This window comes from Chelmon rostratus, chromosome 15 (assembly GCF_017976325.1).
Source record: "Chelmon rostratus isolate fCheRos1 chromosome 15, fCheRos1.pri, whole genome shotgun sequence".
Lineage (NCBI taxonomy): Eukaryota > Metazoa > Chordata > Actinopteri > Chaetodontiformes > Chaetodontidae > Chelmon > Chelmon rostratus.
The window spans coordinates 6,307,558-6,334,191 of NC_055672.1; the positions used below are offsets into that span (position 1 = coordinate 6,307,558).

General features: G+C 46.2%; 1 protein-coding gene across 2 annotated transcripts in view; it reads right to left on the reverse strand.

Annotated features, from left to right (window-relative positions):
• tnika (TRAF2 and NCK interacting kinase a) overlaps positions 1-26,634 on the reverse strand; it is a 62,197-nt gene that overhangs the window by 33,787 nt on the left and 1,776 nt on the right. For both annotated transcript variants that reach the window (XM_041953588.1, XM_041953587.1), the window contains exon 2: positions 15,444-15,509. In XM_041953588.1, the coding sequence (XP_041809522.1) occupies positions 15,444-15,509 (66 nt within the window). The remainder of the gene's footprint in view (positions 1-15,443; positions 15,510-26,634) is intronic.

The window sequence follows — 26,634 nt, forward strand, 5'->3', positions numbered from 1 at the left end:
TGATGATTAAATCTCAATTAGAGTCAAAAAAGTGACGTTTTACTTATACTAGGGGTCAAATTCCAAATTGAACACCGATTTATTGAATCCACATCACATGCACATTAACTTTTCTAAACTTTTCTTGCATCCTGTGCTCCAAAATTTGCTTCGAGTTGAAGGAACAAAACTCTCCATTCGGCTTCCCACAAGACGAGCGGCGATACGTTAACATCCGCCGAGGTCCCCCGAATGAGCGGAATTTAAAGCCGTGAGTTGAATTTCTCATTAAACGGCTCCTCCGGAATTAAAAAACTTTCGAACTCGCTGATTTATTGCGAAAAGAAAGTGAGGGTTTTAATATGATAATTCATTGTGTCGCAATCCGGCGCTGCACAATGCAAACTAAGCACCACTGGATGGTTGAACAGTGTGATCAGTCTCTTTTCCTCACACACACACACACAGTGCAGATTCTGTGAGAGGAAAAGAGCTGGAAAGATTGAACAGGGATTTCTCATTAGGATCAGACTGCCCCAATTCCACGAGCACAAGGACTGGCTTTGTTGGAGAGCAACAAAGGAATTACAGCCACTTACAAACCAGAAACTGACACATACGCTCACAGAGACGCACACAGAAAGATCTCCCTTTATTTCCGCTGCTCGCTCAGACAGAAGAACCCCTGCGAACACCCACACGTGTGCACGGCGAGACGCGAAGGCAGCGAGGATGATTGAGGGAGCGGGAGAGCGAGAGAGAGGACGCGTCAAATAGATATTGGACACGGGCGTCGTCGGCGCTGGATAAAGATTCATTACCCCGAGCCACCTGACAACCCCCCCCCCCCCCTCCTCGAGCAGTAATGACATCCAGCCTTATTAAATGGCCGAGTGTGAAAGGAGCAACAGAAAGGAATTAGCACTGTCTGCTCATCTTCATCTCTCGCTCCTTCTTTGTCCTCTCCCTGTTCATTTATTTGCAAATTAAAGCTGGGATGAGGTGGGTTATGTGAACGTCAACTAAAATAGTATTTCCAAAGCGGTTAACGGGATAATGTGCACAACAGCGCTGTCAAAATGATTCCAGGGGACAAGAATGATAAAATCACAAGTGCGTCAATGAATTATCTATCAAGATAAAATGACAAATATTTGCTGATTCCAGCTTCTTAAATGAGAGGATTTGCTTATTTCTCTGTTTCATATCATTGCAAGTTGTCTTAATTTGGGTTTTGAACTCTTGGTCGCACAAAACAAGGCACAAAGCAACATGAAGACGTTATCTTGAGCTGTGGGAACTTGTACGAAGGAGGGAAATAAACTTGAATTGATGAGAAGGACGTTGTCACTCTCGCGTCTGTGTGTTAAGCATGGAGCAGCCAGGAGATGCTTAGCTTAGCTTAGCTTGGCATAAAGACTTAAAACAGGGGGAAACAGCTAGCCTGGCTGTTAATACAAATACTGTTAGTACAAAAATATGCCCCAAAAATTACACATACAACAGTTTATCCATCCACCCAGAAACTGCATCCTGTGAACCTCATAGTGACAACAACACTCGTCAAAGTCACTGAAACATTAGCATGGAGGCTAACTCGTGTCAAAACCACATGAAAAACAAATGATTGTTTTTACGTACATTTCTGCTTGTGCACAAACAAAAAAAGATAATACTCTTAATTAGTAACTGTCAAAGATTTCTTTAACTGTGGACAGAACCAGCTTAGATAGCTAGCTGTCTTCCCCCCTGCTCCCACTTAATGTTATGCTAAGCTAAACTTATCACTTATTACTTCCTGCCTTTGGCTCCACACTTAATGCACAGACATGAGAGCGGCATCACAGATATGTCCTTACCAGGCAGTTTTTAATGTCAGAGGATTGTTTCAAGCTTTATTGTCCTCAATTATCTTAAAAGGATATCAGAACTTCTAACCTAGATTTTATAGCTGGTTCTGAGTAATTAAGAACTAGAATTTCCAGAATTGCAAAGCTTTTTGATCAACACTGACAAGTGCAAAACTGCAAGAAAGTCAGAGTTTTTGGCTTATTCAAAGTAAAAAATCCTCCATTTCACTGCTTTTCATCTTGTTTTTGAGAGTTTTGCAGTGTAAGCACATTTCCTAAAACGCTGAACTGTTCATTTGACCAAAACTGAAAACAAATGTTTACTGCAGCCCCGTGAATGAAAAATAAAGGAGGAAAAAGGGATGATTTCACTCAGCATTGAAACAGCTCTGTCATCTCTCTCTTTCTGTCTTTCTTGCAGGGACGACCCACTCTCTCCCCGCTCCGTCCCATTCAGAACGAGGAGCCTCTTCATCCCTTCCTCCTCTCGTCTGTTGACCGCTTTGCCTCGCTGACCTAGATCTAGCATTTTCTCCCTCGCTCTCGCTCACTCTCCCTCTCTTATCCCTCTGATTCTCTCTCTCTCTCTCGTTATCTAACCCTCTTAACTTCTCACAATCTCCTCTTTATGCCTCTCATTATTCCTCCCGTCCTCCCCCTATGTCTTGCTTACTTTTCCGTCCCCTTGTACTTTCTGTCTCCCGCCCTCTCACGCCTCACGGCTCAGACCGGCAGCCTGTGAAAAGCGGGTCGTACGTGAACATGACTGAGCCGAACGCTAATGCCAGCAAAACAGCGTTCAGCTTTGAGCTCGACAAGCAAATGTGACACACACACACACCGAGGGCTCCCTGCAACCCTTTCACTTTGCCTCTGCTAATGCACCCAGCGCCTTCTGCAAACCACAATGCGCTGACATGGGCCCGAGTCTCCCCGCAGAGAAAAAACAAACACGCACCGAACACTTGTGTCCACAAATGCTTTCATCTAACACTCACAGGGAGAATGCCGTGCATTAACTTCAACCATCACAGTGACATTTCAAATTAGGTGTTGGAAATGATCTCAAATCCACCATTTTTTTTCCCCTTCTTTAATCCCGTTGAGGTATTTTGACCAAAATGCGATAGCAAAACATCTTCCGCTCACACACCTCCACACCCACGCAGAGCTGGGATGCCGCCAGGCCAGGTGTGTTTGAGCGATAACGCGCCAAATTGACCGTGTTTGTTACGCCTGGATGGCCGTGCTGTGATGGAGACAGCAAAACTGATACCAAACTGATCTCCAATCAGCCTTCAGGCGGCCGCATCATGGAGGTGCCATTACTCGCGTGATCCCCGCGGGTCAGTGTTTCTTGAACTGCTGCCTGGGTTGGGGTTCAAAATGGAGAGCAAGCCTTTTTCCAAAAAATAGGGTTTGTGCTTTCATAAACCAGGATCATTTACACTCGTTTGCCCTGCTGTTTATTTGTCCGTTCACTGCGTGTGACGTCTGAATGTTTCACTGATTAGATCTGAAATAAATCAGGGGCAATAACGCTTCTGTTGACTCCGTCCCGGCGTGTTGTGATGCCTGAAGACGCGATGATTACAGGCCAAAACACAGAAGGTGGACACAATATCCTTATCGCCTGCAATTTAAATGAAACAGCCTTGTAGTTGCCCGTTTATTCATTTCTTTTCAATGAATCCAGTGATCATTTGGTCAGTAAAATGCAAGAAAGTAATGAAAAATGTCCATCTCAACAACTTGCCCTCCCTAAACCAGATTCATTATCACATAAGACAAAGGACAGCAGCAGCTGAGAGGCTGGAACTCGATGACTTCTAATTGTTCTTCTGTCGATTGACAAGTAATCTGATGATTACTGGTCTATAAAGTGATCAATCGTTTATTTAGTCCAGCCTATAAAACAGTTCCAGACTCTTCCTCCAGATACCAGTTTTAAGGTAGCGAGGATTAAAACAGACAGCCAGAAATAGACACAACAGCTATTAGCTTGTTAAACAGGCCCCCTGCTTTGCTGTAGTGATTCTTCACTGTAATGAACTTTCCCCTAGAACTCGCTGCAGCGTGTGTCACTACGCCTTTTTAACTTATCTCGCGTCCTTTCTGCTTTCTATTGCTGTGTTGCTCTTGGCCTGCAAAATAAAACATGTTCCCAGAGTCAAAGGTCACATCTGAATCGTCCAGCTTCGCCCAATCGAATAATCAGTTCCCAAAGCTGTTGGGGATTTATTCTCCGTCGGGCTCTGCGGACATAAAATCATATGATTCTTATGTATCTTAGCTTCTTCATTGCACAGCGCTCAAACTACTATCATCATCATCTTGTCCAGTCAAGCCCTTTCTCAGCATTTTAAAATCCCCCAACTCCGGAGCTGCTGTGTGCTGAAGAGCAACCCAGCTCTAATTCTGCTCATCACGCTGCGTGCAAGCTGCAAAAAGGTGGAGACGCAAAACAGATTTTAGATCCAGTACTACGCCGCTATTTCATCTCATCTGTCCCCGTCCGTGAGGCGCCATGTCAACCTGACTAAAAGTGCACCTATTCCAGCAATTATTATCAACACATAATTATGATTAATTGCACCTGCAAAGTGAAAGCACAGCACTGCAGAGCACTCGGTATGATGTGTACGTATGTGTGTGTGTGTTAGGGTGAAGAAGAGGAGGTTTTGTGTGTGTATGTGTGTTGTAATGATTCTCTTTTATGATTCCTCTGCTGCTATATGGAGCTGAATGTTTAAGACACACACACACACACACACACACACACACACACACACACACACACACACTCACACATACTCACACACACACACACACAGCAAAGCACCACAGGCTGCAGAGGGAAGCATCTCTTCATCATTCTCAGCTTGCAGGCGAGACCAACCTGCCAACCACTGCCTTAATACAACCTGCTGGTGGATATCGTGATACCCAGCACCCCTGTGTGTGTGTGTGTGTGTGTGTGTGTGTGCGCGCACGCGTGCATGTGAGCAAGCTAGAAAAGCAAGCTTCTCGTGTGTGTGTACTTTATTTGTTTGTGTGCACGTCCCTGCCCTTGCCAAGTCAATTACACAGACCCGCCCCCCCCAACCTCGGACACATTTACTATGCAGGACACTTCCTGTCGTAGCCTAGCAACAGCCTTGGCTGGCCAAAGTACAGTGGGCACGACACTTAAACATACATACACAAACGCTCACACACACAGAAACACAAGGGAGAAGACAGGGGATAAGAGACGGCTGTCCTGATATGGGAGAGTTGTTATTTGGAAGAAGAGAGGGAGGGAGGGAGAGAGAGGAGGAAGAGGTGATGGAGAAATGAGGGAGGGGGTGAGGAGTTGAGTGAGAGAGCTGAATTTCACAGTGCATCTGTCCTCAGTGTGCGCTCGCTGTGTGGCCAAGCTGCAAGGTCACAAGAAACCATCCAAATGTTGCTTTAAATGACAGAGCGAACCATATAAATAGATCCATGCTTTATTTCAAGCCTCTGCATTCACCAGAATTTAAACACCTACACATTCTCTCTGCATGTTTTAGCCCATTAACTACAAATGTCCTTTTCAAAAATGTTAAGTTAAGATTGATATCCCACTTTCTGGGCAACCTTTGGTTTTTATTAATTTCACTGAGCTTGAAGTTTTTTGTTGAAGCTTTTTGTGTTTGGTCATCATTGTGATGCAGCTGCACGCAGGACCATTTTTTAGAAAACCGCATATATCTAATGACTTCTGCTGGAACAACTTCCTGGTGGAAACCCGCTCTACCTGTTGGTGCGTTCAAGGACACTGTGACATCTGACGTTTCACAGTCGGCTGCCAAATACAGGCAACCACCAAATTCAAATTATCCTTTTCACAGCACCATGCGTGCTTAATATTTGTTGTCTAGGTTTTCTTTTTGACTGACGCATGATGCATGCAATTTTGCAGCCGTCTTCAAACGTCCTGTTATGCAAAGGACTAGTCCTACTGAGGACAAACAGTAAAAAATCAAATGTCTGCATCAATTTTTTTTGTCAATTCAGACTCATCAATGTTGTGCAAAGAGGTTCTAACACCTACAGCAGTCATGATGTGATGTGTTCCCTGCTTGCAAAGGATACAGGAAGACAAAACCAACTATATTGTACACGCTAAAGCAAATGAATGCACACGTACACACTCGCTAGGAACAGACTGCCAGATTGTGTTGCCAGCTTTTTGTAAAAAGGAAATGGGTCACACCATAATCCTAATCCGTGCTGTCATGGTAATCCACGCACACACAAACACACAAACATACATCAGGCAAGAATTGACTGAATGGCAGCTAAACTTGCTACCCTTGCATAGGGCCTGTCGGCATGGTAACAGCATCATGGGGGGAAAAGTGGGATGTGCCCCTGGGCTTTCACTCTATACATTTTCCTTTCTGTCTGTCTCTGTCTGACAGGCAGGTCATACAACTGCCACTGCTGTCACACACACTCACACACACCAAACTGTAGTTCAGCTGTGTTAGGGTTGAAGGATTTCAGACAACCAGTGTTTCAGTCTGTACCCTCCTATCAACACCCACCGGTTCAAGTCTGAAGCCTGCCAATCCCAGCATGCTCAGCTGCAGCCGGCGCGGCGCTGCAGAATTAAAGCTACTTTCCGGCTAACAAACGGCACAAACACAGTTCTGCCCGAAGGATCCCGAAGAAATAAGGGGGCAACGCTCCCAGACACACCTCATTGCGGTTCAAACACCTGCAATCATTCCGCATTCACGCGTGCTCGCGCGCACACACCAACACACGCACACACACGGACGCACGCATGCACGCCCGCTGTTGTGGAATCACTGAGGCAGTAAATAAAAGTGACAAAGGCCTCCGTTCCAATCTACTTCTGCACCGGCCAGGAAATATAGAAGCACCCCGAGGCTGCGCTCACACTCACACGAGGGAGGAGAGACAGGCCGAGACCGGAGGAGATTTAAAAGGAGAGAAGACAGAACTGGAGCCAGCGGAGGCGCGGCAAACATATACAAGTGGGGAGTTTGTGGTAGAAGGGGGTAGTAAAGAAAGAGACGTGGAGGAGAGGAAGAAAGATTGGAGGAGGAAAGATGAGAGCAATGATCTGTGGAATAGTCTGGAGGGCTTTTATTGACGGGTGAGTCGGTTTGCAGGAAGGAGAATTCAGACAGCGAGTGTTGATTTCACTCCGAATGAACCGCTGTTATCGGCTAAAGCCTATTGAAATAATCTATCAGCAGCCTGAAATGCAGCCGCTCATTAACCTGCCCGCTCACAGTACAACAAGCTAATTAACAAGCCGGTGGACGCACAAACGTACGAGAAACAGACTAATCCGGGGTCGGGGAAAGGATTTGGCGCAGCGCTAAATAATCACAAACGCAGCCACATAAAACGGTTTAAGTCCGCAAAGAGGCAAATACACAAAGATTTGATCACAAGCGTCTAAAACACATCTGTCGCTCCCTGTGGTGGTGCCATGGCGCCCAGAAACGAAGCGACAGGGTGCATGCACAAAGCTATCGTGCCGCCTCGGGAAATGTGATTTAGTTTGGTGTCATATATGCAAAGAGGATCTGCAGCCCTGTGCATGCACGCCTTGGGTGTGCGTGCACGCGTGCGAGGTCACAAAACAGTAAAAGCGTGTCCTCATCATAAACCATCCTTTGACGTGATAGAAGTAAATCAGCCCTAACAGGATAACCGCTCGCTGGATGAACATGTGCGTGTGTCCGCAGTTTATTTATGGCAGGCATTTGATGCTGACCCAGATTAACTCACATATAAACAGATGTGCTGTACACTAATGTTGGTTCTCAGCTTGGTGCCGCTGATCTAAACAGCTGCGTGACCCCCCCACACCAAAAAACTGTTGATTCAAATCCATCACAAGAGCCTGACCACAAACTAACACACCTCACTAAGTCATTTGAACAGGCTCTCTCTCTAATGCACTCACTGGCTAATTCACTCTGTTAGCCACCGACCCGCCCACCCATCCACTCGTCTCTCCTTTTAAATCAAACTGGCGAATTGTCTTCAGACAGAGATGAAGGAATGACGCTACAACATCTGCAAAACAAGCAGACCAACACGCAGCTGGGGGAGCAAGAGAGTGCATGAGAGAAGGGAACGCTACAGAGGAGGAGGAGGAGGAGGGTTGCAGCGAGGAGGGAAAGCGGCAGGTTCAGCACATCGGCATCATGCTCCGCTGGTTCTGGAGGTCAAACGGAACAGCCGAGCTGATTTACTGTACAGGCTGGAGGTGAGAGAAAGAAACAGCTGAGGGAGGAGAAGGAGACGTGGGAGAGGAGGGATGGAAGGCAAAAATCAGGAGGTAAAGGCTGTGAAGAAACACATTAATAAGAGAAAGGAGAGGACAGAGGGATAAAAGAGCCAAAATTAGCTTATTGACTGAACTATTGATGAGCAGCATTTCCCACTGTGGGGTAAAAAACCTTGGCGAAATAGCTCTTTACAGTGCATGCTATCAATTGAAGCGTAGAAGATCTGACTGGAAAACATACAGCAGAAAGAGAGAGAAAGAAAGAAAGACAGACAAAGAGAGAGCGAGAGATTGTTATTGACATCAGGCATGGCTAATTGACCCTGGTCTGGGCAGCAGGAGTGCATTGTGGGTAAGTGGGGCGTGTGGCCTTGGGGAAGACAGAGAGGATGTAGGCTAATGAACACACTTCCAGGTGTGTGTGTGTGTGTGAGTGTTGCTGCACGTGGGTGGAACGAGCACATCTGCTGTTCCCATGGTAACAAGCAACATTCACCTCAGTCACGGTTCACGGTTCATTCATAAGGACTCAAGAGATTGAAGTGCGGATGTCTGTGTGTGGAAGCGAGTGCGTGAGTGTGTGTGCAGACAAACGGCAAAAACACTGCAAGCGTACTGCATGACCAGGCCTGTCACCGCATTACATAATCACCTGATTACATTTGATTGATCGTTAGAGCTGATCATTTGCATAACTGTTAGAATCATTTCCATTCAACCATGTGAACGCAGCTGATGGCACGAACAGAATGGCTCCTCTTCCTCTTTGCACGGTGTGTGCAGGCTAGGTTTACGCTGTAACCGTGACATAAAATCAACAGAAAATTAATTAACAATTAATCATCAAGCTGAAATTGCATGATGGTGATACCCCTGCAGCATATAAGGCAACTGGCAAACACACACATGGGTCCACCTGCACCTTAAAGCCTGCAGAAGCTCCCAGCTGAGACCTTCTGGCACCATTCCCATTAGCGCTAATGCTATACAACATTCTTCATTCATTTACATATGTCAGCCCCTCATCACGCTTACCGATACAGCACACATTACTAACCTACATTTTCTATCGGAGGCTGAGAATGAGTAATGTTCTCCCCTTGTGCAGAAAGTACCGATGAGGTGCTGTTGGCAACAGGCCCAAAATTACAGCAATCTGATTAATGTTTATATGGAAAGTAACAGTGATGGCACAAAAACTGTATCTGGCTCAGTGGAGCAGAAGTGAACACCTACTCTAGTGTTTGCAAACAGTTCTGTTCACCTTCTGTCCAGGTTTTACGCCTCTGATCATTTCTTATAACTTCAAAAAACTTAAACGTATGAAAGTTGTGAGCCTGTTTCTGGGTATTATTTACTGCCAGTTCAGAGGTTGCACCAAACTGAAACTAATGCTCAGTTTTTGTTGAAACCCTTTCAGAGACCTGTTGATCCACCTTCACGATCATTCTGGTGGCTGCAGTTTGTGGTGTCGTTAATTTTTTTACTGCATTACGCTGGCAGGTGTTTCTATTACTTTTTGCACCCCATTCATATCAATGAGGGAGGCTAAAACACACACACACCTCTCTGTATAACACAACACAGTTCAACAGCACCGCATCCTCCATCAGGAGCACACGGTTGAATCAAGTGTTCCTGAGCTCATGTAGTAACATCCTTTAAACAATCATGTGTTCACAAAGTGGTGAACCTCGCTCCATCCTCGCTTGTGAACGACAGCCTTTCATCCTTCCATACCCAATCATGATACCATCGCCTGTTACTAATCAACCTGTTTACCTGTGGAATGTTCCAAACAGGCGTTTTTGGAGCGTTCCACAACTTTCCCAGTCTTTAATTGCTCCTGTCCCAACTTGTTTAAAACATGTCGCTACATCAAACCCCGAATAAGTTGGTGAGGGCAAACATGATATATATTGTGTTTGTGCTGTTTTCTATTCAGTAGATGTCAAAAAGGATTAGTAAGTTATCACATTCTGTTTTATTTATGTTTTACACAGCGTCTTTTTTTTTGGAATCAGTATTGTCAGAATTATGTTGATTGTCTTCAGATGATTAAATCAACTTTTGTCAAAAAAATGAAAAAAAAAATAATAATAATATGTACAGAGGAAGAAATAATATAAGAAATAAAAATATTCAGTACAAAATGTAACTCCACGACTAGAAGTTGCTATTTTGGAACGATCAGAGACTTCTTTCAAAGAGATACACACTGTCTGTGCCTCCCTGTTTGATCTCCTTTCCTGCTGAGAAACACTGGCTGGAAGAGTTTAGAGCATCAAACAAAGAGGAAGAAATGACGTCACTCCGTCTTCCATCCTTTTCCTGACTCTCTTATGCCGAGCTTTTACACTTCATGCAGCTTCTCTGAGGTGTGTGTGTGTGTGTGTGTGTGTGTGTGTGTGTGTGTGTGTGTGTGTGCACTCACACGTGCATGTGAGGTAGAGGAGTGGCAGGCATGCAGAGAGTAAAATCTCCCGTAGTCCTTTGCTGAGTGACTTCCAGCAGATAAGGAAGGTAAAAAAACAACTTTGAAGTTTTATTCGGTTCTTAAGAGGGCAGAGGAGGGGGGAGGGAGGGGGAAGGAGGAGGAGGAGGAGGAGAGGTGGGCCGGAGTGCAAAAGAGGAAGGGGCACCGCAGGTAAAAACGGTAAAAAGACATAAACACACTGAGAGAGAGAGAGAGAGAGAAAGCTACGGTCTGATTGGCTGACAAGTGACAGTGTCCGTGTGTTTACATCCTGAGACCTGGATGCCACGGTAACAAGATAATCAGCCAATGAGTGAGGTCATTGCGAACGCCTCCGTTTTGCATTGGTCTCATGTGTTCATCAGTTTAAAAGAAATCCATGATAAGAGGACTTTCTCAGGAACACACACACACACACACAACCACACACAACCACACACGCACACACACACACACACTCCAGACTACATGAAACAAACATACAGAGCGACATGTGGTCACCACATACGTGCTCCTTCAAACCCTTGTTCACACACACACTGGTTTATACACAGACGCACCAATGCAGTAAATGGAAACCACACAGCTGCTCTTTGTAAAGAGTCGCTGTCACAGTGGGTGAGCATATAAAAGCCCACACGGCTCAGGTCCCCAACCGTCACTCGGTTTATGTGTGTGTGTGTGTGTGTGTGCGTGTGTGCGTGTGTGTGTGCTTGTGTGTGTGTCAGAGTCGCTGGTGAATATTTAAAGAGTGTGTGGAGCACTTTGCCTGAGGAGGAGTGGAATGGATGTGTTCTGTCATCGCAGAGAAAAGGATTGGTTGCCTCCTCTGCTGCTCCTGTGCTGCATGGCGACAGCAGAGTCATGGAAAGAAAAGTATGTGAAAACATTCACACACACACACACACACACACACACACACACACACACACACACACACACAAACACAGGAAATGTTTTGTTACTGTCAAAGCCGAGGAGACAGTCGATGAGGCGACGGGCTGAATGTGCCATCTTTGGCTTGTCAGTTCACGCCTGCGTTTGTGTTCTTGTGACCGAGGTATGATTGGTTGCCCTCTCAACTTGTCCTCAAATCCATCAGGGAGAAAAATGGCCTCTCCCGCGGGAATGACGAGGAGCTGTGATTAATCAATTAGCCGATCAATAAGCCTGTCAGTCAATAAGTCGTCCTATCGGTCGGTCAGGGAGCGATTCGGCCGACAGATGGCCGGGGATGGTCCCCGTTCCCGCCCCGTGCCGTGCCGTGGCGCTCTGCAACGCGAGGAGCGCCTCCTCGATTCGGAGAACTGCAATTCCCACAAGCCCCATCAAATATTCACAGGCATCAGAACGAAAGAGAGAAGGCGGGGAAACAGAAGCATGATAACATGAAAAGGAGAGAGCGAAGAGGGGAGGGAGGGCTGGAGAGATGAGAGCGGAGGGGGGAGACGTGGCAAGATAAAGGAAGGAAATACCAGCGAGGGAGATGGAGAGAGGGATGATGAGAGAGAGAGAGAGTCCCAACAGCTGGAGAGAGAGCTAAAGGAGGAAGCAGAGAGAGAGATGTTTAATTATTCAGCATTACCCATGTTCTCTATTTATGGCCCTTTCTGAGCAGCCAGTAGAAACTATATATACACATACTGTAGGCACAGGCGGCTCCCTTAAGTACACCTCGCCAGGGAAGTTTCAACCCAAAAAACAGGCGAAACAAGAAGAAAAACGTGATTACATATTGATAAGAGCGATGCGCCGAAGCGAGGGGGATGAACAGACAGAGGAGGGAAACCGTGGAAACAGAGCCGCCACGGAGACGTAAGATGAGAACGGGAGACAGTTTTTCGCCGCGGCTGCTCGTCCATCACCGTTCTCTCCTCGGCCAAACTGTTTTCGCCGGCAGGGAAGCAACAAAACGACGACGGCCTGCAACAACTTCTGGAGGCACCTTCTCTTAATTGAGATTTCGGGTGTGCGAGAGAGGGAAAAAGAGGAGGATGGAGAGAGAGAGAGAGAGAGAGAGAGAGGAAAGAGCAATGAGGAGCAGATCTGTATCATTTAACTAGATGGGGTAATGGAATAGTTGATAAACCTGTTATCTCTTGCTCACAGACACACATAAATGCAGCGACGTGGCATATTAGTGCCCCTCTATCACCAATAACATAAAACACTGTGCTTGCATTACCATCACACAAACACACACACACAAGGATGCATGCATGGACACACATATATATCTCTAGCTTCATTACACACAGTACACCGAGTAAAAACTACTGCAGCAGAATGCAGTGGATTCCTTTTACAGTCACGTTTTTGCTGCAAGGAGATTAAAAACGACATATATTTCTGTTAAACTAAGTTTTTAATCTCCGAATTGTCAACGGCTCCGGACGTTTCGTTTTTAGGTTTTACCTGATGCATTTTTCACTTCATCCAACAGGCTTATTAAAGTTTTAACAAGCCCAAAGGTAGCCTAAATTTGTCCATCCACAGACATGAATTATTCAGTTCCGGTGAAATGAAAAACAGCAGTTTTGCAGTTAGGACGATTTTATCCAGCAACACTGATGTGAGCTATTAATCTGCATAAATTTCACAATAACATTAAACAAGGAACGGAATAAAACATCGCCTGGGTGGAGGAGCTGCCGAGCCATTCTCATTTTCTTTAAACTGCAGCAGCCAACGCTGGTGTGAAGGAAAATATCAAGGCACAACTTGTTAGCTTGCACTCTACGATCACAGACACATCAGAGCAAAGCTGGCCCCGGGCCACTGAGCAAATGGAGTTTTTTTTTGGTGTCAAAACGAGAAGCAAAATCATGTTTACAGCCTGCCTGACTCTAATCTTTACATCTGAGCAAAGATTCCTCCTGTGTCCACTCCACGGCACGCTGACGAGCATCCATTGATCGGAGCTGGGAGTGATGCGGGCCTGAGCTACACGCAGTACGGTATCCTCATGTGTTGTATTTCTGATAAGTGTCTAAAAATGGCTCAGACGGAGCCAGAGCAATTCCAGTTCACTACTACCCACCTGTCTGAAGGTCAATTTATCATCTCAGCGACTCAGACATTCGCCTGCTCACAGGACGCTGATCCTCTTCATGCTGCCTGCCTAAAGACGAGGGACCTCAGCCGCACGAGGAATTTCAAATAGATGGCCTTTTTGCTCAAGCGACCGCGGCTACTTATCTGCGCATATGAATCCAATCTTTTCCAGTTTACACCTGAGTCGACAGCACTGAAGGGGCAATATTTGAAACAGTTTGTTCTGTGTCCAATCGTTTGTACTGAAGATTTGTATATAGCATAGCATATATGTAAATAGCTGCAACTATTCATTTTTTTTATGGCTCAAGCTCATAATTGGTTTGTAAAATATCAGAAAATAGCTCAAGGTGACATCTTCTAACTGCTTGTGTCATCTGCACGACCAAAAACACAAACATATAAGACAGAGAGGCCGCAAATCCTGACATGCTGGACATGCTGGAACCAGAGAATGTTCAGCACCTCAGGAGTTTTTAATGCGTATGAGCATCTTTATAATCAGTCCCTAAAGGAAACTTTGAGGATAAATAGAACAAACACTCAGTGTGCTGAATGTAAGGAACTTCTGGCTTTGAGAAACTCAAAACTTCACAGGTGCACGCAAGAAAATAACAGCAGGAATTTAACTTAACAAACTGCAGTAATAGAATGAAGTGGGTATATCTGAGTATTATACCCTGACACCCAATCACAAACCAGCGTGGATCAGCTGTATGGGCTGCAGACCCAACAGGCTGGTGCTGTTGCCATAGGCGCTCCGTGGCTCGGTAATGTATAGGAACAGACTGGCTGAATGTCAGCCGGCAAATGAGCCGTGACTTTCAGCAAGACAGCACAGTCAGCAATAAATGGATACACATAACTCTCCTTCTCCGTTCCTTTTGTGTTTTTTCCTCCCTTCTGTCCACACACACACACACACACACACACACACACACGTCAGATTATTTCTAGATGCGTGGCGAAGCATGCCCGACCTCTGCCTGACCTCTCATCTGGCCCAATCAGCTCTAAGAACAGCTCCTCTCCATCACCACCTCACCTTGACTCTCTGCTCCATTAGACACACTCTCCAACACACACGCACACACACACACACACAAACACTACATGCACTCACAGGGGCCTTCACTTGTCGATGCCTTGGCATGTTTGGACAAACACATGTTTACTCCAGCTAGAGGTGATCCAACTGTGAGTGTCACAGGCCGGTGCCACATCCTGCAGGGCGGCAGGATGAAGCAGCACAGTCGGGAAAAAGGAAGCGAGGGTGGAGGGAGGAGGAAGTTCAGGCGGTGACATGGGCCGAGAGATAGTGTTTGAAAGACAGCGGGGAAACAGCTGAGTCAAACCGAAGGCAAAAAACTTCAACCGCAGACATGTCACAACGTCAGAGCGGCTGAGCACAAGCACTTCCTGTGTCACAGAGAAACACTTCCCCATGAAAAGCGTAGCCTAGAAGGGGACAATAGCATGGTAAGAAATGCAAATACGGCAGGGGAGGAGAGGGAAAGCCAAGAAAGGGGGAAAGGAAATTCTCCTAAAAGCACTTTAATGTGCCCCAGTTTCTTCCTCTTTTACATTCGCTCCATTTCTCTCCAGCTTGTGCGCCGCTTTTATCTCCCGTCGTCTCTGTTTCCTTCAGTCACAGTGCACATTTCTATTCTTTATTCCTCACAGGCTCCTCGGAAAGAACGAACAAAAGCTGATAAGATAGTGGAGCGTGCTACCAGAAAGACAGACTAATGGGCATCAGAGTCTTTTGATGTGCGTATCTTACCTTGTACACCTGCCCGTAGGTGCCATTTCCCACCAGCTCAACCAGCTCAAAGATGCCAGCAGGATCCTGGAGAGACAAAGGAAACACGGTGGGATTATTCGGATGAACTGGGACTAATACGAGGATCATTCACACATTCAACTCAAACTAATGCGTTCGGATTGTTGATTTTAATGTAACAAGGCACAGCGAATGAGATTTAGACAGCGATATGTATGACCGGGCATGACTTGGCTTTCGCAGACGTAGCTCTAGGGGTGGAGGAGTCGGCGGGTCGTTAAGTCGGTCCATCACATCAGCCTCAGCCGTTCAGTGCTGATGATCACTGCTATGGAAGTGAGCACTGTAAACACTACCTGCTAAACATTAGCCTGTTAGCATTGACATCAAGAGCATGCTGACATGCTCATGTTAGGATTGAGCTCAAAGCGCCTAAACACAGGCTCCCAGAGCTGCAAACATGGAGTGCAGAGTCTTATCCCCAATGCTTGCTTTTTATTAACAATGGTGTGAGCTGAACCTCAAACCCAAGCAGTGCTCACGTCTTCCTCCAACTGGAGCTGAGCTCTCCGGGTGTTGATGCATCGCTCTGAAATGCGGCACTGGATTGTTTTAGGCTCGTGTCCAGAGGAGCTAATAATTTAAGCCCGCGGTCGCTAGGTTGCCAACACGGAACTCGACGCATCTCTGACAAGGAGCAACTCGAACGGAGCGTAAAACCCGCTGACCCCTGCACACACACATTAACGGACACACACACACCTCCCCCTTCCTCTCTGCCGCGTGTTGCTACGGCATTCCAACAATAGCTGGTATTCACCCACCCTCTCCATTGCTTCTCTCTCTCACACTCCCTCTGCTCCACCAGCTTCCAACCGAAGTCCATCTATGTCTCTCTCTTACCCCTTTATCTGCACACTCTCTCACTCTCCTTCATTCCTGACAGAGTCCAGGACGAGCTCCTTCTCTCCAGCGCTCTCCTCATTCCAGCTGAGTCCCGGAAACACTGAGGCCCTTTTACCAGCCTCTCTTATGCCTCCCTTCTCCCTGTGCATCCTTCTAGCTATTAAAAAGCTTTGTAAATGTTACAGGCCGTCATTCTTTCTGTGTCACTCTTTAACTTTGTGACTTTCTGCCTGTGGAGATGTCAAAGCTAGTGATGGTCCCATATTCAGAGCCTATCAGCAGCAATCCTACACTGTAAACGGTCTAACGGTGCAGTCGAGTGTGAGGTTTTGCGGGGTGTTGTGGCTCTAACGCTTGCAATTCTCACTATAAAATGCTTGTAATGTGGATTCCCTTGAACTTACAGCCAATTCTAGTGGGTCAGCTATAAATACGCCACTATCCAAAGTCAGTTCTGTCATTTTTCATTCTTTTTTTCTTTCCCTTTTCAAAAAAATGGCTCTACAGTATCATCTCGGGACAAGCCAAAGAAGTTTAAAAATAAGATCTTCTACTGGGGGGGCGACGCTAGAGGCTTATTTCGCTGCTGATTCACCAGAATAAACTGCGGTATTGTGTAGATCTGCACTGGGACTCGTCTAAAGCCGGAGAGCAGACGATATTACACGATACCCACTTTTCATAGACAATTCCCCTCTCAATAAAGCATCCTTTGATTTCCGTTCTGAAAAAGCCACACATGCACTCTATTTCCATTCCCCGTCTCTCTGCTCTAACCTCGCGGCCTCTCTCTCGCCTGCATCTTGTCGTCGTCGCTTTCTCTTTCTGCACCTCTCTCTCGTGCCCCGGCTGTGAATTTTCAGCCGCACTTTCAGCTAGCTCTGCTGGCACAACACGCGGGTCGACGTGTGCCGCCACAGCACGCTGAGAAGGAAATGGCACGGAGATCGCGGCCGAATGAGGAAACAAAACTTTGTGAGTGCATTCTAGGAGCTACAGTATCATGTTGTGCACAGGCTCAAGGTGTCTGAATGCCTTTACTTCCTCTCTTTCTTCTGTTCTCTCTCAGTTTTCCATCCCTCTGTTTCCACTTTCTCTCTCGCTCTCCCTCGTTCTGTCTCTGTATGTTTGTTTCTGCGGGTCTCAGCAGACCTGTCAACCTGTCAGCGGTTTCTGAAGACAGGGCCTTGCGCTTTTCTTGCTCTCTCGTTCCTTTTCCTGTCGTTTCTTTCACCCTTCGTTCTCTGTTGTGCGCAGCAGACGCACACATGCACTTTCCCTCACATACAACCACACTCACTCGAATGCCGACGAACTCATTCTCTCACACTCCGTCTCAAGTACATCCTCCCGCTGTCTCGCTCTCTCGCACTCTCATAAGTACACACACTAACACACTGTGCCAAAAGCACACTCCTACACAAGGGCTAGTGTTCAAATGTTCTAACGAGCATGAGTGGGCACAAAATGAAGAGTATGTGTCTCGCTAAACGAGTGTGTACGGGCGAGAAAGAGAGTCAGAGAGAGGCTGCGAGCCTCTTTCAACAGTGCAGACAGCAACATTCTGCAAGCAGTGCGACTGTTCGCCTTGCTATCAGCTTTTGCAGGTAGACTTTTCCGCCCCTCACTTCCTTTTTCTCTCTCCAAGTGTGTGTTTGTGTCTGGCAGCTGTGTGCATTAACTCTCGCAGCTGCATGCAAAGTTCTGACAGCAGCTCCCCAGACGCATCCGAGGATGCACTCTGCATCTCCTGCTCTTTTTACAGAAACATCCGGATAATTTTAAGAATCCATGCAAACACACGTGCCGCAAACGCGAATGCATCTCGGCACCAAAGGCGCTGCAGGACACATGCCGTTGTCATGCGTGCGGAGCATCTCGTCCATGCACAACATACGGAATGAGTGCCGTGGCTAGAGAAACAGAGCGTTTTTGCTGCTCCAGTTCATACATATCCTTAGGCCCGCTGATAAAAATATAGCACGGTATCATTCATATTTTATAGGCCACTTGCAGAATGAGCTCTCAGTGTGCGGCAGGCTTTGTCAGTGTATCTGTATGTGTGTGTACGTGTGTGCCGCCCTAAGAAATGTTTCACCCGGGTCAGTAGGGTCACTGAAAATCTGGGGGTGGCACACGCAGTGGCGGACGACAGCAGCTCACTGGCTATGCATTTGTTATTTCCTTTCACATGAGCTATAATGCAAACTATTTATTATAGCTTTAAATTGATAGTACCTCATGCAAAATATGAGACTGAGGTATATCATGCATATGTGACTCGCGAAGGGGGGCCAGCAGCTGCATCAGGGTGACCATAGCCCCTCCTGGCCACCCCTCGGTGGCGCCATTGGTGCAAGTCATTGTTCAGAGCTCCAGATGACTGGAGCAGTTTTTACCCCTTCCCCTTTTCTCGTTTTGTGTTCCTTTTGAGCGTTTGCCAGCGTCACATGACTGCCACATGACCTCACTGGTGGCCGATGAATCATGGTGTGTGTGTTTGTGTGCGTGTCTGCAAGACGCAGCTGAAGAACACATATATACTGTAACTTGTGCTCAAAAGTGCTGACGGAAGTCAGAGGGAGGTTGAGACGTAAAAAAAAAAAAAACACACACGCATATATATATACACACACACACACACACACACATCATTTCTCCAAAATGTCGATTTTTGAGAAGAGGTTTACTTTAACCTTGATGACTTTATCCACCAGTTTTTTTAATTACTATTTCACAGCACACCAGACACAAACATCCACAAAGGATTCAATTTCTATGACACGTTTTTAAAGAAAAGTTTGACTTGCAAGCCTTCACACATAGAGACTGATGTGTTTATTATAGGCGTCTAAAGATAGGGCACGCTTTAACCTCACTCACCACCTATCTAGAAGTCAGATGTAGAGAATGTTATTTTCCTGCAGCAGCATTCAGTGCAACATTGAGTCTGACATTCATTGGTCATAGATGTCTTATCTCCATTTTCATATTTTGCACGCTCCCAGTGCAACAAGCTAAAAGAATTGACCTTTTCTACTCACATCCTCGTACATCCACATATAAAAACTCTGTATAGGTCCACATAACTCTGCCTCCATCTTCTCCTGCTTATTCCTTTTGCCATTTCTTCTTGACATAGAATGCTTTTGTGCACAAGTGGGATTAAATTTGGGCACAAGGACACTGTTGCAGCACTGGATCCACTCCCTTCTTTGAATAGGGGATATTGGTCCATAAGCGGCGCAGGCCATTAGAAATAATGGGTTTTAGAGTGCAGGGCTGCAGTTCTCGTGAAAGCCACTTTCTAACATGTGTGAGGACTTTTACCGACTGCATTCAGTCTTCCATTCCTCAACATAACCTTAATCCTCTCCGCTACATTCCTAGCCTTAACTCTTACCTGACCGAAAGCTAATCCTAGTTTTAACCTGAAGTGTAAAACTGGAACAAATGAGCTGCGTTAAAATCCATCCATCAGCAAAGCCACACTGGGGCTTGATAAGGGAAGTACCGTAACTGACCAACAATGCATACACAAGAATATATGGTCAAAGTATCCTAATCAGCTGCTGCTGAGAAGGAAACATTTGTGAATCATTAACGTAATCGGAAGTGTGACTGATCTCCTGATCAACGTCTACAACAATAGCTATAACGGCTATCTGCGGATAGCTCTTTCTCTAATCCTATGACTGCGCTGCCGGTCAGTTTGACCCATTTAGGCTCACTGAAAAAGCTGTTTTATTTCATGAAACTGAATGGAGTGAAATGGAAAGCACATGATCCTCTTTGTAACCTGACAAACACTGGCTGCTCCTGAGTTGAAACCCATACACATCTCTGATGCCACAGTGAAATATTGTTCGTTTACATCAGAGTGCGCCAAATTCCTTTGAACTGACAAGTTAAGTAGCTGCTTGTTGATTGAGGAAGCTGAGCAGTTCATGTTAATTATTAATCTGCTGCTACTTGCCAAATTCTGAAGAGCCCTACAGACGATCCCACTCTCCATTTTTGTTGTTTTGTTGTCTCTGGCAACTTTCAGACTGACATCTGTACTGTGTGTGCGTGTGTGTGTGTGTGTGTGTGTGTGTGTGTGTGTGCGTGTGTGACTGCAGGGCAAACACTTAAAACCGAGTAAACAAACCACAAGTGTTCGCCAGTGAGTGGATTCTCATCTAAAGCACTTTGTGCTTCCACATCAGGTCTGCAGGACCGTGAATGTAAACGTCGGTTTCTGCCCGCCACGTGTCACTGAATTATGAAAACAATACAGACGCTCCTGAGCGTAAAGAGAGAGTGGAAGGATACTCGAGCGCTGGCCGTAACCTGCAGATCAAAGGAGGTTTTACTACCAGAAACATGAGGTTTATTTGAGCCCTTGGCATGTGATGTCGGTTATGGTTCCGCTTATCAGTTTAAGACCAAACAATTCTGCCCATATCCATCAGACAGACAAGCGCACCCAAAGGCACAAAATCAACACGTGACACGTGGATTAGCAGGAAATAAAATGTAAGACAGATGGGGGAAAGTATGTGTGCGAGCAGATTTCAAGAGGTCGAAACGCCAACAGTTTGATAAGTGAATTAGACTACCAGTAAATCAGTGCAGAAACCTGATCTGTGAGGTTGCATTCATACAGTGGCACAAATCAAAAAGATGAACTTCAATGAGTGTTCATGTAAAATCATAATAGACCTACAAGGTGCAATATGTAAGAATTGTGCACCTGTCAAAGGTCACTCTAAGCAAACAGGGGGCAGCATATCAGCAGAGTAACTGCTGCTCATTATACTCTTCATGTAGCTGTCTTTGGGTGTAGCTACTAGCTGCCGTTAGCTCAGTTAGCCGTGCTAGTGGCCCCATTTGTTGACTGGGGTCTGCCTGGACCAAGAGCTCGAAGAACTGAGGCATTGTTGGTGTTTACACTGCGGGCAACAGAACCGGGTTCAGGAGCCTCCCAGTGAACACGGCCAGATCTGGACCGAGCTCATGCTCCGACACCGACGGAGGCCAGTTTGATAGCAGGGAATACAGCACCGAGGTGATCTGGACTCAATGGACCATCAAGGGATGGAAGGCTCAGACAGAAGAGCCGTGAAGCGAGAGAGCGATCTTGCAGCTCGCATATATCTATCTACTACTGGACTATCGCCTCCTCAGGTATAAAGTGGTACTACAAGATAGGCTGAGCCGCAGCTAGCTGGTTAGCATGCTAACTTCAGTAGATATCTATGCAACAAAATAGAAACAATAGATAAAGGCCATATCGTACACATTGCACCTTTAAACTGACACTACCTATCTCCTGGTGTGCAGAAGAATTTAGATTTTTACTATAGATTAGTTAGATGCCAGATAGATGGTTTGCTGCAGTGGGGTTTGTGCTAGAAATTTAATATAATTACATTTAACACTGCACTTAACAATTTTATATTAACAATGACTCAAATTACTGCATGTAATGTGATGTGTGTGTGTGTATGGGTGGTTGCAAGTGCCACTTCTCCTACACTATGTTTTTCCAGACAACTCTTCAAAATTAAGTGCTTCAACTGAAACAGACTTTAAAGAGAGTTAACAGAACCACAAGTGTTAACCAATGAATGGATTGTCATCTAAAGCACTTTCACATCAGGTCTGAACGTCTGTTTTTGGCAGCCACGCGTGACTGAATTATGAAAGCAATGCAAAGAGTCGACGGACACTTGAGAGCTGCGGATCAAAGGAGGTTTTATTACCAGAAACATGACGTTTGTTGGAGACCTTGGCATGAGATGTCTATCCATTATGGTCTTATCAGTTTATGGATGAAGTATTCGTGTGAACGCGAGCTAAAAACACCGACAGTGCAATAAGTGGAATAAATCAGGGCAGAAAAAGAGATAAACTTCAATCTGTAAACAAACTGCATTCATTACAAAGACAAGAACAAAGCAATTTGTTCTCTGTGTTCATGTAAAGTCACGAAAAGAACAAACATTCCTCACAGAGGAGTTAAGTTACGGCTTTTTAAACCAGACAGCAAGACGGTTAGACAGGCAGATAGACGGTTTGCTGCAGAGGGGCTGGGGCTAGAAAGTTGTAGTAATTGCAGTTAAAATAACACTATCAATAGTTTTACATATACAGTGGCTCAAATCACTGCATGCAACGTGAAAGGGGGAGCTCATGGTGACAATGACCCAGTTGAAAAAGTTCCATTTAAAGGACCATAGCCCATTTTTTCCACCACCAAACTGCAGCAAGCAGCTAAAAAATCTGATATTTCCCTCAGACGTCGGTGGACGGTAAAACAGAGCAACGGATACTGAATATTAGAAACACGACTCCCAATGAAAAAGGGAACTGTCTGCTGACAGGTTCATCATGTCAACTGTGCACCCAAGGCAGCTCTGACCCATCGAGGCATGGGCTCAGGGCCTCTGGGGGTGTCCTGTGGTGTCTGGCACCAGGCACCAGCAGATTCTTTGGGGTCCTGTGGGCTGCGAGGTGGGGTCTCCAGGGACCTGTTCCAGCACATCCAGTGAGCGGATGCTCAACCCGATTGGAGATCTGGGGAGTTTGGAGGCAGGTCGGCACCACGAGCTCCCTGTCATGTTCTTCAAGCTATTCCTGAACACTGCCATCAGGGAATACTGCTGCCAAGAGGGGGTGTATTTGGTCTGCAGCAGAATTGTGTTAAGGTGGGTGGTACGTGTCAAAGTGACATGTACATGAATACTGCAGAACATTGCATTGAAACCAGATGATCAAAGACTACGTTTACATGTGCAAAATTTTCAAGTTTGTCAAAAGAGACATATTCTTAGCTGCTTACAAGGCTCATGAAAATGAATATTCCACTAATATTTCCAATTACATGCCATCCAATCTTTCATTATGTTTAAAAGTATGTGTGTTTCTCCTTCTGACCAGAAATGTGGACTGTACTGAATGCTGCGAAAATCAAAATAAAATCGACATATCCCTCATTTCTTATGCTCCATTCAGAAAAAGGCCTAATTGGGAAAATCCAACTGGAACATGCTGTTGTATTAAATTCAGAGTATTGCCATATTCTAATTAATAGTGGAATATTAGTGTGCATGTAAACATAGTCATTGTTATTCACTGGGTTTAATGCCGTGGCTGATCGGCATATAAGATGTTGATGTTGTGTTTAAAGCTTGTTCTGCTGCCCTCGGGTAGCCACAAGCAATCTAATTAATGCTGCTTTGTTGTTGTTGAGTTGGTTCTGCACATATTGCGGAGAGTGATAGTACCTGAGCGCCGCATGGATTGTGTTTATGCAGCAAAATGCCCGACTATGTGAGACTCGAGCAGCAAACTGGAAAAACTAATAACTATTCTTTTAAAACTCACCCTGCCTGGTTCTTCTCTAGCTCATGGGCCCACTGTGTATCTAAAATGCAGTGTATGTTTCTGTGCACTAGACAGCAGCCAGGTGAGTGCAGCTAGTGTCTATAGAAAGTGAATTACAGAGAAGTGAGGTGGATTGAATTAGAGACCCTAAGAGGATGATAGACGTCGTGCTGGGGCCAGGTCTGCCTCTTACAAAAACCACTTACACTTAACAACATGGCTCACCACTGCTTGCTTTTACAAGGGGATGCTGCGGTAGTCTAATTCCCAGTACATCTCCCCCAGACATGTACAGTACATTAACAGGAGTCAACTCTTAATCACAGATTTACAGCCCGCCGAAGACGCCACGCGCCGCAGGCTTTGCTCCGCGATGCTAATGAACCCATCCGCGTCCTCGCCGCCCATCCGTCTCTGCCAGCTTGTCATCTCGCACCTTTTCCTGTCATCCCTCCGTCCATCCCTCCGTCCCCCTCATCGCTCATCTTTTCTTCTCAATTTCTGCCCGCCGCTCTCCCCCTCTGTCATTTCAATCCATCTTTCCTGCCTTCCTGCCCAGCGCCACGTGACTCCCGACACAACGGAGGGATTCAGCTCCCACTATGGCCTTTGTTTACACGCACAAGATTCCTTCAAGCCCATCGGATCAAGTGTGTGCGTGCACTTTGTTCGTTACAGTAGAGCTAGAGAGTGTGGTCAGCATGCATATTCATGTTTTAATGCACGCTGCCCAATGGTCAGTGGTCTTTTTCCTTGAATTTTATCCTCTTTGTCTGCTCAGAAACTGCACTTCCACTCACTACAAACTGCTGGTGTTTTCGCTGGAAACATAAGCTACATCACTTCCTGTGCATGAGACAGATTTCCCAGGAAAACCTGTCCTCAACCTGAATGTTTTGGGACAAAACAAATTTCCTGTATTTGGTATTCCTTAACTCTGGTGCTTGCATAAAAAGTGAAGTCTAATTTAATTCGGCAGACTCCAAATAAGCCACTTCATATTTGTATGCACGCAGAGCCAACTTATAATCTCAGTGCTTGTGTAAGTGTAACAGAGAATTAAAGACTCCATCAGTGACTTGGGGGGGAAAAATAGGTCAACTAGAAGCAGGCAGGCAGTGGAAAGGAGGGTGGGAGGGAGAGGGGCATTTCTCAGCAACAGACTGCCATACAGTATATAGACTATTCATGAATAAGCTCTGTGTAAGCCTTGGGCACTGCTGTGGCCCCGTTACTATGGCGTCCATGGTGAGGGGCCGAGGAATGCGGTCTTACTGGGCAACGGGGATAGAGAGGGAGGGAGGGGAGGCGGAGATCTGGAGAGGGGTCTTTGCTTTGGACTACTTTAATCGCCGGTCACATCTCCACCTTTTAGCCCGAGCGCAGCCTCTGTCGCTCTCTTCTTCTGCTCTCCCATTGTCCCTCTACGTCTCTCTGAGCTCCCCTTCATCTTCACACGTCCTGATTCTCCCCTTGAAATCCGTCGCTCCGGCTCTCTCCCTCTTCCTCTCTGTCTTCCTCCGACCGTGTCACTATCCCTTCATCCTCACCTGCTCTCTCTTTCATCTCGGATCTCACACCTGAGTCCCTGCACAGCGAATCCGTCTATTGGCAGTGTATGTGTGTGTGTGCGGTGCCGAGGCCATACTTCCTGCTGGTTCGCCATCTGTTGCTCTCGTCAGCTGACTGGATGAACCCGTGCTTCTGACGCCTCTGACCTGCGTGTGTGCACACGTGTGCGTATCACTTTACATAAAAACCATTGTCTGTGTCAGGAAACCACAGCGTTTCGACGTTCCTCTGTTCTTTTGCTATCGCTGTGAGTCACGACAAGACGGGAACCGGCGGTGACATCTCCGCGCCTGACTCCAACTCTGGCCTTTCCCACTCGAGTGAAACAAGCGGCATCCATACAGGTGCTGCCGGGGGTTGATGTGCAACACCAGCAAATGTCGCAGAGAGCCGACGAGGCACAAGAGGAGAGAGCGAGGGAGAAAGACGGAGGGAGAACAAGGGGAAAGTGCAGAGGCAGCAAACACGAAAAGCCACTTCTCTCTGCACTCGACTTCCCAGTCAGTCCTGTCTGTCTTTGTGTGCGGTGGTCAGTGCACCCCCCCCCCCCCACACACACACACACACACACACACACACACATAAACGACAACCCCCCCATCACCACCACCCATGCCAGTATTATAATCACCCGTCACCCCCCCTCCTCTCCACCTCACCAGAGCCAGCTGACCTACTTCCTGTCTAGCCAGTCCAGTGGTTGACTGTACACTCATCTCAGATTGTGTGAGTGTGTGTGTGTGTGTGTGTGTGTGTGTGTGTGTGTGTGCGTGCGTGTGCGTGTGTGTGTGTTGGGAGGCTATCATGATAAGTAAAAAAAACAAGATGAAAAGATGGAAAAATGTGAAGTGGAACAGTGCAGGGGAAGAGATAGACAGACAAAGAGTGTATGTTGTAAGTAGATTAAAGAAGGTCCTGTCCAGACATGCTGAGGGATTAATCTCGCTTTTTCTCAAGAAATCTCTGGATCGCTGCTATAATTTAAAAATAATGTTATGAGTTATGTTTACGCAAGGCTTAGCTGCACAGAAAGTTTGGACCGAGGTTACAGACCTAATTAACGTCTCATTCCTCACACAAATCATATCCCAGCAAACCACTATGTGCTTTGCGAAACACTTGCTGGCCAAAGAAAGTTTTAGGATCTTTCTCTCTCTGGTAATGAGCTGTGAGTGTGCGCATACAAGCACGTGAAATAAAAGAGGTGCCAAACGGCCGCTTTTGATTGGCCCGCTCGTTTAGATTCACATACGTGACATCGCATGTGTGTGTGCGGCCTCTGAGTCACAGCGAGAGACATGAGCTTGACATCACGCCTCTGAAAAGAACAGGACATGCATGG